At 43.3% G+C, this 12,005-nt stretch overlaps 1 protein-coding gene across 3 annotated transcripts; it reads left to right on the forward strand.

The window, feature by feature from the left end:
- The first annotated feature begins 2,822 nt into the window (after positions 1-2,822).
- LOC132466207 (cell adhesion molecule DSCAM-like) lies at positions 2,823-11,730 on the forward strand. Of its 3 annotated transcripts, XM_060063290.1 has the most exons (14): positions 2,823-3,008; positions 3,593-3,762; positions 3,838-3,934; positions 5,627-5,755; positions 6,991-7,158; positions 7,287-7,357; positions 7,915-8,158; positions 9,386-9,523; positions 9,625-9,753; positions 10,120-10,284; positions 10,747-10,799; positions 11,038-11,143; positions 11,242-11,272; positions 11,401-11,730. In XM_060063290.1, the coding sequence occupies exons 1-14, from the start codon at positions 2,942-2,944 to the stop codon at positions 11,459-11,461; spliced, it is 1,629 nt and encodes a 542-aa protein (XP_059919273.1). In that variant the 5' UTR covers positions 2,823-2,941; the 3' UTR covers positions 11,462-11,730. The 3 variants fall into 3 exon arrangements, with proteins under 3 accessions (XP_059919273.1, XP_059919272.1, XP_059919271.1); XM_060063289.1 differs by having other exon boundaries at positions 3,593-3,934; positions 11,404-11,730; XM_060063288.1 differs by having other exon boundaries at positions 2,824-3,008; positions 3,593-3,934.
- Positions 11,731-12,005: the final 275 nt, after the last annotated feature.

A 12,005-nucleotide genomic window follows, 5' to 3' on the forward strand; every position in this document is an offset into this window, starting at 1 on the left:
TAAAGTCAAGCATAACCATTGTGATGATTTTTTTCGGTGTCTTGATGGTGCATTGATAAGCTCGGAGGTTAACACTCTAAACAGCTCAGGTTCGGATCCAGGCAAAAATCCACCCTAACACTGTGGTTTTTTTATTGGTCGTCATGAGAAAAAACATAAGGGGTAACACTGTTGTTTTTCTTTGGTCGTCATGAAAAAATACATAAGGGGTAACACTGTCGTTTTTTATCGGTCGTCATGAAAAAATACATAAGGGGTAACACTGTCGTTTTTTATCGGTCGTCATGAAAAAAAACATAAGGGGTAACACTGTTGTTTTTTATTGGTCGTCATGAAAAAAACAATAAGGGGTAACACTGTTGTTTTTTATTGGTCGTCATGAAAAAAAACATAAGGGGTAACACTGTTGTTTTTTTATTGGTCGTCATGAAAAAAAACATAAGGGGTAACACTGTTGTTTTTTATTGGTCGTCATGAAAAAAAACATAAGGGGTAACACTGTCGTTTTTTATTGGTCGTCATGAAAAAAATTAAAGAGGGGTAACATTGTTGTTTTTTATTGGTCGTCGTGAAAAAAAACATAAGGGGTAACACTGTTGTTTTTCTTTGGTCGTCATGAAAAAAAACATAAGGGGTAACACTGTTGTCTTTCTTTGGTCGTCATGAAAAAAAACATGAGGTGTAACACTGTAGTTTTTTATTTGTCGTCATGAAAAAAAACATAAGGGGTAACACTGTCGTTTTTTATTGGTCGTCATGAAAAAAAACATATGGGGTAACACTGTCGATATTTATCAATTAAAACATAGGGGGTAACACTGTCGTTTTTATCAAATGAAACAAGAGGGGTGACACTGTAGTTTTTCTTTGGTCGTTATGAAAAAAAACCATAAGGGGTAACACTGTTGTTTTTTATTGGTCGTCATGAAAAAATACATAAGGGGTAACACTGTCGTTTTTTATCGGTCGTCATGAAAAAAAACATAAGGGGTAACACTGTTGTTTTTTATTGGTCGTCATGAAAAAAACAATAAGGGGTAACACTGTTGTTTTTTATTGGTCGTCATGAAAAAAACAATAAGGGGTAACACTGTTGTTTTTTATTGGTCGTCATGAAAAAAAACATAAGGGGTAACACTGTTGTTTTTTATTGGTCGTCATGAAAAAACTTAATGAGGGGTACCATTGTTGTTTTTTATTGGTCGTCGTGAAACAAACCAAAAGGGGTAACACTGTTGTTTTTTATTGGTCGTCATGAAAAAAAACATAAGGGGTAACACTGTCGATATTTATCAATTAAAACATAGGGGGTAACACTGTCGTTTTTATCAAATGAAACGTAAAGGGTAACACTGTCGTTTTTCATCTGTTGTTATGAAAAACCCATAAGGGGTAACACTGTCGAAATTTATCGAATAAAACATAGGTGGTCGTCATAAAAAAAAACATAAGGGGTAACACTGTTGTTTTTTATTGGTCGTCATAAAAAAAACCACAAGGGGTAACACTGTTGTTTTTTATTGGTCGTCATGAAAAAAAACATAAGGGGCAACAATGTCGCTTTTTATTGGTCGCCCTGAAAAAAAACATAAGGGGTAACCCCGTCAATATTTATCAATTAAAACATAGGGGGTAATACTGTCGTTTTTATCAAATGAAACAAGAGGGGTGACACTGTTGTTTTTTCTTTGGTCGTCATGAATAAAACCATAAGGGGTAACACTGTTGTTTTTGTCAAATAAAATATAAGGGATAACACTGTCGTACTTTATTGGTCGTCATGAAGAAAAACATATTTAAAAAAATAAATAAATTGTCCTTGTCAAATAAAACATAAGGGGTACCACTGTCGTTTTTATCAAATGAAATGTAAAGGGTAACACTGTCGTTTTTTATCTGTTGTCATGAAAAACCCATAAGGGGTTTGTCGAAATGTATCGAATAAAACATCGGGGGTAACAGTGGTGCCTCGCTCAGGGACACCTCGACACTCAACTAGGAGGAGCCGGCGATCGAACTAGCAGCAGTGGGGCTTCGATCCCACCCCAGGTAAATAGGGTCCTAAACCGCTCCACTAGCGACGTAAACGTGGCATGGAAAATGCACTAAAAAGAGGAAGAAGAACCACAGATACTCAAGATATACAAATCATGATACAAGTAGAATGAGGAAAGCATGTTGATGGGGAGCTCTGGAGGGCGCTGGTCACTGTGGGAACGGAAGAGGAAGCTCCTAGGAAGGGACCAAACACCAGTCCACTCCCCCTGATGTACACACAGGAGACCCCGTAGACTACACAGCAGGGGGGGGGCGGCCTCCGTAGACCATGTATTTATTTAGATTTGGGCTTATTTATTGAGTCTGCTCTCTTGTATCATGCACTAACAGAGTGTGTAAACGCGACCTTAAGTGTGGACTGAAGGCTTTCTTCCTCTTTTACTTACTTGTCAGTTGTCCTGCAACTTGACCTTTGACCTGTCGGCTCTCTCCCCCCTCTGAAGTGTTGCGAGCCGATAAACCAATCAATGAATAAGTCTCACATTAATCAAATCCTGAATGAGGCATGCTATATTTCTGGTGACACACTGACTGTGAGGAATGCAACATATTGCTCTCTATGTAGTTCTGTTACGTTGTATACTGTATGTGTATCATCCTCTGTGCTCTAGAATAAACAGAGGGTGACCCCCTCTCGGTCTTTAAGACGAGGAACCAAAACCGCAAAGTGGAAGTGGTCCTGTTCTATATTCCGCTTCAGAAAACAGAAGTTGTTGGTGTAAGCACATTTTTATAATGAGTCATGAGACTTGGAAAGGTTTCAAAGCCTCGACAACACTGTGGTTTTCGATTTAGTAGCGTTGAACTTCTGCAGATGAATGAAAAGTTTTTAGGGGCTTTGCTGGTAGGCTACTGAGATTGAGCTGAGGAGGAGAGATTGATAATGGGTGAGCTGGCCAGCAGCAGGTGTTTGACCTTTGGAGGCCTGGTGCTCTTCTGTCTTCTGCTTGGTAAGACCTATTCATCGTTCAAAATCAATATCATGGTTTTCATTATTTAATTGAACCATCTTCAATGATGGATGTCATTATGGAGCAGGGAATAATACGATCACATTTATTTTTGATAATTATCCTTTGATATTATTATAAATACATCAATATAAATAAATAAAGATGCAAATAACAAAATGGAGATTAGTTATGTAAAGAGACCATTGTTAAAGTAAATAATGCAAAAAAGTATATTTACAAAATACTGTAGTACAGAAGCATTCCTAATTAGTAAAATGAAAGCATTTAAAATACCGAAAAGTAGGCCTAATCAAAAATATATAACTCTGCCTGCAAAGTCTGATCATGATGTATTTATTGTATGAAATATGTATGTTAATATATCGTATGTTTTCTTTTTTTGTCATTTATAAAAATATAAATAATCTCTTAAACCTTAAACCTGCATTATGGCACTTTTGTTGCAAAATATTTCAAAGTAAAAAATATTCTGGTCCACTTAAAAAAGCCGCTAAATCTCTACAACTGCCCCACCTCATTTTATTTCCCATCGAACTGCCCTGAACCGTGAATCTGTTCAGGAGGCGTCCGCGGACAGGGCACAGTGGTGGCCCGGGTGGGCGAGGACGTGACGCTGCCCTGCTCCTACGACGCGGTGCAGTACGGCGCGCTGGGGGTGTGCTGGGGCCGCGGGCCCATCCCCACCAGCGGCTGCAGCGACGAGGTGCTCCGGACGGATGGGAGCGAAGTGGTCAGCAGACTGAGCGAGCGCTACCGGTTCCCCTGGTTCCGTCGGCCGGGGGACGTCTCCCTCACCCTCGTGCAGGTGCAGGAGAGCGACGCGGGCGTGTACGGCTGCCGCGTGGACATCCCCGGCTGGTTCAACGATCAAATCCACGAGACCACGCTGAGCGTGGTGGCGGGTGAGGGGGAGTGATGTGTGGGGTCCGCGACATTCACTATCAAAATAACCATTTTTGGTCCCTCTCCCACCGATTACAATTATTCTGGGAATACAAAATACCTATTAGATCCCTAAAATTAAGATAACACAGTGTATAAAGTTTGATATATACTTATATATAAAATAACTAATAAACAATAGTCGGTTGCATTTACAGTTTTTCTCAGTCGGTTTGGTGTATTTCTCAGATCAGAATTGAAATTCTCAAAACGACCTGTTCAATCGTCACATCATTGTGTCACTTGTGCACATCAAAAAAGCAGTTTCTCATTTCTTTGAACAAGTTGCAGATGCTTTGTTACAGTCAGGCAAATGATTATGTACAATTCTCTGCTCTTTCCTATATTATCAATTGCTTATGTCATGTTGATCAAAAGGAATTTTAATGGGTCTCTATTGAATAGTCTCACCCCCACAACATTTAGGCATTAGTTCATTGCATAAGTCTTTACATGCAAAATGGTTGAACAAGTTGTCATAATATGTCAAGCATATTTATATTCATTTCCTTTAGACTATTTTTTCTAAATCTGTCCTGAATTGGTAAATTGCTACCAGTGAATCTTGACTTTCTCTAAAGAAGGGAAATGTGTGAAGTGTTAGATCAACCAACGATCAACCAGTTTACTGAAATAGCTCAAATGTGCATCTCCTGAACCATGAATTGGCAAGTATATAAAAGCTGGAGCACAGCACAATGTTACATTGTCTGACAATGGAAGGACAAGGAATTGGACGGGGTCAACAGCCAGAGAGAAGAAGAGGAAGAGGAAGAGGAGTGAGGCTGCGTGAGAATGAGAATCTGTGGCCCAACAGACAGGAACGTCAGGAGGTGTAGGAAGACTGCACTGTAATTCACTGTACAGCAAAGCATGTACAGTTTACCCTAAGGAGATTTTCCTATGTTCACATTTCTAGCAATGACATGGACTGTCAACAAATTACAGTACAAACAGTCAAAGCGTAAATGTGAATCTTGTCCAGACTCTTGCAATCAATCTCCCACATTGTAACACTAAGGTGTAAATTACAATTTACAATAATTGTCTTCAAAACTTTAGCCATAGTTTACATCAGAACATCCCTCCAGAGTACACTGTTATATTGACAACATGACTAAGCAATTTGACTGTCTTATCCGTACACAATGACGCAAGGACTTGTCATTGCGATGGCATTGACATGTTCATTGACACAGATATTTACTTTTGAGAAACAAACTAAGGATTTTGAGCAAGAGAATGGCTTTTGCATGAAATCCATGGTGTTTTGCTATTTGTACGAATAGTTTTGAGAAGTGCACTTACTGTTTTGCAAATTTCAATTCTGATCTGAGAAATGTACCAAAGCGACTGAGAAAAACTGTATTACATTTGTAATTAGGATGTAACTTTAACTTTGGTCGACAAAATATGAAAACACTTTTTTGTTTGTTATTTCAGTGTCACAGTATCCCCTTGAACTCCAAAATAAGAGGTGTTCCCTTTAAAATGAAAAATAAAAATATGCATTATTTATTTCCATTTTGTTTTTACCGAGCTCCGGGGAGCTTTCAATGACGGTTCCTTTGGTTATTAGTTACTTTTGCCGTCATTGAAAACTTTGTTGACAATCCTTGTTCCAATGACCGCCTCCACGCCTCTGCCCACAGCCCCCCCCCACGCGGTCCGCTTGGAGGTGGGGCCGGTGGGGGAGAAGACCCTCGGGGTGCGATGGAGCCCGGGGCTGGACGGGGGGCGGCCCATCACCGGCTACAGGATCGACTACAAAGACATGACCGGTACACACGCCGACCTATGGTCCTCACTTCAGATCACACACACTAAAGACATGACCGGTACACACACTGACCTATGGTCCTCACTTCAGATCACACACACTAAAGACATGACCGGTACACACACTGACCTATGGTCCTCACTTCAGATCACACACACTAAAGACATGACCGGTACACACACTGACCTATGGTCCTCACTTCAGATCACACACAGTAAAGACATGACCGGTACACACACTGACCGAGCCCCTATGGTCCTCACTTCAGATCACACACACTAAAGACATGACCGGTACACACACTGACCTATGGTCCTCACTTCAGATCACACACACTAAAGACATGACCGGTACACACACTGACCTATGGTCCTCACTTCAGATCACACACACTAAAGACATGACCAGTACACACACTGACCAAGCCCCTATGGTCCTCACTTCAGATCACACACACTAAAGACATGACCGGTACACACACTGACCAAGCCCCTATGGTCCTCACTTCAGATCACACACACTAAAGACATGACCGGTACACACACTGAACTATGGTCCTCACTTCAGATCACACACACTAAAGACATGACCGGTACACACACTGACCGAGCCCCTATGGTCCTCACTTCAGATCACACACACTAAAGACATGACCGGTACACACACTGACCAAGCCCCTATGGTCCTCACTTCAGATCACACACAGTAAAGGCTTTAATCATGCACTCTAACGACCTAACCTAATCATGAGCAGCAGCATTTCTTGTGTGTTAATAAAGTGTTATTAGTGCAGTCTGAATAGTTAGTACGCTTTGTAAATGATTTTGTCAACCCTTTCCCTGCCCTTAACCCTTATTATCTTATTAATCATTTATAACTGATTATTTACAGCTTACTAATGAGTATTTATTCACTCAATGCTTTATAAATGAGGAATCCACCATTTAATGCTTTATTAATGCTTGTGGCAGTTATTCTTAGGTTCTACCAAAGCATATGCGTGTGTGTGCATGAACGTGCGTGCTCGCGTGCCTGCGTGTCTGTGCGTGTGTGCATGAATGTGCGCACTCCCATTCCTGCATGCGTGCATGCATGTGTGTGTGTGTGTGCATGAACGTGCACGCTCGCGTGCCTGCATGCGTGCGTGTCTGCGTGTGCGTGCTAAAGAAGTAGTTGTGCAAGCGGTGCAGTATGGATCTGTGGTTTATTGACGGCCTGGTGGATCTCGTTGCCCAGCCCCCTGGGAGCAGGCCCTCACCACGGAGGGGGTGAGCCCCTCGCTGACTCAGGTCACGCTGATCGACATGCGTCCCAACAAGGCCTACACCATTCGGATGTTCGCTGTCAACAGTGAAGGCCTGAGCGAGCCCAGCAACGTCGTCACGGTGTCCACCAAAGAATCAGGTGAAGCCATGCGGACAATCCCACTGGGCTGCTGTCTAGCTGTTCATTACGCACACTTCAACCTTTGTTGGTGTTTCCTGTTCTTTATGATTGGATGACTCACGGTCACATGACTTGTCGTCCTCCAGTGCCAGACGGCCCCCCGCTGGACGTCAAGGTGGAGGCTCTGACGCCCCGCAGCCTTAGAGTCACCTGGAAGGTAAACGTTTATCAGAGCCATCCTCCATTTCCGTATCTCAGTACACCTCTTAGCCCGGCCTTGCTCTCCAGACTGAACTCTGAGTCGTTGATGTTGGGACGGGCGTAGCGGCACTTAATGAAACACAGAAAGCCACTCCCCGTCCCTGAATAATGCATGCCTCGCGTCGTGTCCCGCGCCGGGCAGCCTTCCAGAGTGGAGTCCCACAACGGGGGGCTCTACTGTGTTGGTCGGCTTAAAGCTGCACTATGTTAAGTGCTCCATGCTAGCCCCTAGTGGCTGAGGTTGTAGCTGCAGTTGTAGCTATTTATATTTACATGTAGGGCTTTTGGCAGATGCTTTCATCCAAAGGGACCTACATTAGTCAGACGAAAGAGAAACAATATATCGCTGTCGGTACAGTTAGCCATCATTTTCTATTTCGATGATTGAATGTGGATGGGTGCGATTAATTCTTGAGAAAATGTGTAGTTCACTTTGGCAAAGAGTTGCACTTAGTGCCGGTTTGAATTTCTGAAACCGTATACTTAGCATGTATGATTGTGCACGGGGTGCAGCCGCCCAGAATGGAGCTCCGCAACGGGGTGCTGCGCGGCTACGTCATCAGCTACCGGGAGTACATCTCGGCCACACGGCTCGGGAAGTGGCGTCACCAGACCGTGTCCTCCACCGCGGACCCGGGGAGCAAGGTGCTGAACGACCTGAGGCCCGCCACGCAGTACAGTGTGCTTATCGACGCCATGACCGTCGCGGGCCGCGGGCCTGCCTTCACCGCACCCCTCTGCTCGACGCTGGCTGAAGGTACGACGAGGCACCTGTCCAGCGTGGGCACATCAGAGGGCCTAAAGCTGATTCATGTTTGAGTAGCGGCGTACGCTTTGTAATGTTGATGATAGGTGATATGGGGGACTTAAGATCCTTTTTAGTTTCGAATTTCAGCCCCCGCTGAAAATGTCTAAGAATATTTGAGTCATACTACTATAATAGCAGGCCTGTCGCAGCAGTTACTCAAGTTACTGAAGTGTGCATGTGCCAAGCGCGAACACATATATACACCGCAAGCACGCACACGCGCACGAACATACACGGAAACGCACACACATGCGCACACACTACACGCACACACACAAACACAAGCACGCGCACACACCGCACGTCGACACAAAGGCAGCGACACATGCACGGAAGCGCACACACGCACGCAAACATACACACACACACACGCGCGCGCACGGGTAAGAGTTTATGTTTTTAAACATAACGGCTCCGCCGTCGACAAACTCTCCGAGGTAACACGTTCTGTCTCTATACGATATAAATTGCGATAGACTAAGGGAAGAGACAATTACTCACCTCGACAAGCAATTTCGTCATATAAAAAACGTTCAAATCATACATCGCGCCGACCGGCATATCAACACACAAGTGACGTGATCTTAAAGAGACAGTGTCCCTATAACACAACGAAAACATGTCAAGTAGGCTATCGTGAATAATGTCTATAGAGTCGACCACAAGACTACACTTTACTCCCCTCCTTGAGCCTCCCCAAATATCTTGCAATACTTATATCCCCCTTCCCCCCTGCGGACTGTTGTAGTTGGTTTATTTTTCTTACGTTTTGTGTGTATGTAATATGTGACTGTCGGCTACTACTGGCTGTCTTGGCCAGGACACTGGAAGAGATGTTTAATCTCAATGATGATTATTATTTTCAACTAACCAATAGTAGTTGCCTTGCATTTAAAAATGTCAATGCACTTATCAGCCCTGAATAACAGTCAAAGCTATTTAATAATTGATTTGCATGCATAGTATACTACACTTTCCATTGAACAATTACCCCTGTTAATTACAACTAGAGGGTGAGCGAGTGCTCAAATTTCCTAATGTAAATGTAAATCTTATTACAATAGGTTTTATATGTAAAGCTTGAGTCCTATAAACACCCCTGTGTAGATCGATATAACAGATTGTGTTTGTCTGATTAATTTCTTTGGTTTGTTGTGTCTTAACTCTTTCCCAAAGTCCTCGCAACATCCACACAGGGCCCCACCACTGCTGCCACAACTTTCGAAAGAAGCACGGCTACTTCCGAACAAAACCCTACAACGCTCGAACAAATCACGATACCTTTTGGAGAAATCTCTACAACTTCCTCACCAGGTACGCGGAACGACGATAAGTAACGGCAATAATCGACAAGTAAAAAAGCTACCTTGTGAATCCGATCTGGGTGCTAAACATCTGTGCTGTTGACCTATCAGTGACCCCAGGCCCCCCGGCGTTGGAGCTGCTGGGGGTCCACGACAAGCAGGTGTCTCTCCGCTGGACGGCGGGCATCACCTGGGGCTTCCCCGTCTCTAGCTATGACCTGGAGTACAAAGAGGACAAAGGCAAGGAACTAACAGACGCAGATGATTCCTTATGTCCAGTAGTCTTCGTTATAGAATCGTGAAGTGGCTTTGGTGTTCGCCTCCCCAGACGGAAGGTTGTGGGTTCGATCCCCGGTGTCGCCACCATACATACATACATAACTATATATGAAGACGTGCATGTATATACCTACATAAATATACTAACACGTACATACATCTTGAATGCATACGTTTAGTGGATTGGTGGATCACAAAAATGTACTTACATTTACAATCATACATAAATACATTTCCACATTCACTGTCCAAGTCACACTGGACCAAAGCAGCTGCTGAATGCCTGAAGACTTCATACTAATGTCCCAGTGGTCCCCTGCCCCACAGCAACATGGGACTCCACCCAGAGGATCGGGGGCATCAGCCCCAACCAATCGGAGGCCACCCTCATAGAGATGCGTCCCTCCACCTACCACATCCGTGTGTTCGCTCGGAGCAGTGCGGGGAGCAGCCCTCCCAGCAACGTCCTCACCTTCATCATCGCAGAGAAAGGTGCCTTCGTGATTCTCTTGTTGCAATGAACACGGCATATCGTGGTCGCAAATTATAACAACATACACACAGAGGACACTCATATCCTGATATGATATGTACACAAAGATGATGACAATATACGCACAGAATATGCGCATTCATCTTCTGTATATGTGCATATTGTTATCATGTACACATATACATGATAACAATATACTCATATCAAATTTGCCATGCGAAACAGTTGTGTCAGAGCTAAGCATTAGGAACATACATTTTGAACAAAGAGTTGTCTAATATATGTGTTGCAATCAGGCCTTAATTTAGAACGTTTCAAACAGAATGTCATAACAATGTGACCTGTGGCACAACTTTGGCACTCTTATTGCACTCTGCATCAGCAATGCTGCTTTTGCAACATGGAGAAGGAGGGTGGACTTCCTTCCTGCTTCATCAATTTTTTTTTCCTTCTTACCGAAGGTCCGCAGACTGACACACCAACGACCGTCCTACCTTTTACCACAACAGCTGCGGTGAGTCTGAAACCAGCTTAAAGCTGCACTACGTTAAGTGTCCTATGGCAGCCTCTAGTGGCTGAAGTTGTAGCTGCAGTTGTAGCTATAATTTTCAATTTGGTCGATTGATTCATGGACGGCGCGTTAAATTCTTGAGAAATGTCTTGTTCACATATTATTTTAAACCACATACTTAGCATGTATCCTTGTGCGAGGAAACGCCGATATAACTAGATCAATCCTCCACGTGTTTCAGGTGCTGGGGGAGGGCGTTGAGGGTAGCCCCGTGGCGGCCGTCGCGGTGCCCGTGCTGCTGGTGGTGCTCTTCGTCGCCGCCCTCCTGGTCGCGTGGGGAATCCGACGTGAGTAGCTCTCGGCAGTGTGGACAGCACCGCTTTGAGATCATGTTTTTTATTCCACTCCATTCCTTAAAAAATCTTTAACTCGCATTTTTCCATAGGATCAAAAAGCATGAAGGGTAGCCTGGCCATGTGAGTCGTTTAAGATACATTTCACAGCAGATATAAAGAAGAAATGCAGCTTGTTTTTGTAACAGACTTAATGTGACTCTCGTCTAAAGACATTCTTACCTGGAGTAACACGTTCTTCCTGTCCTCAGAAGAGCCTTCCCCGGGAACAGGTCGAGGTTGAGCAACTCTGAGCCTCTCTCAGAGCTCTAGGAATGTCTTCGGCCCGATCCCGTTCTTGATTCTGATTAGCTGGAAGCCGCTGTAAATGCTCTGCTTTGACCACAGACGTGAGACCACAATTCATATATTAGTGCACTGCCAATCCCTAAGTATGCTGGCCTGTGTTGCTTGGCAACCATCTTGCTGTCTTGAGGAACTATACTGCTTGGCGGTATTGCTTCTATCATCTGTTTTCCATTGTAATGTTTTCCACTGATGTTTTGTGTTGTTTTTGCTAAATAAACAAACATTGAATGCTCGTCAAGTGTTTTCCTGCTCAGAATCACCACAACGATCTGTTTTGCTATGCTAAGGTAAAAACATTTATACAATAAAAGTATAGAATAGTAACACCAAAATGAATCAAATGTTTACTATACTAATACTTATGGTCTCCATATTTTATTATTATTATTATTATTATTATTTTTATTATAATAATTATTATTATTATTATCTATAAGGCTGCTACTACTTCAATGAAGGCTACAGTAGCACAGCATGCATATAATTGTCAGCCTTTGGCTCACTGTGA

This window comes from Gadus macrocephalus, chromosome 10 (assembly GCF_031168955.1).
Source record: "Gadus macrocephalus chromosome 10, ASM3116895v1".
Classification (NCBI taxonomy): domain Eukaryota; kingdom Metazoa; phylum Chordata; class Actinopteri; order Gadiformes; family Gadidae; genus Gadus; species Gadus macrocephalus.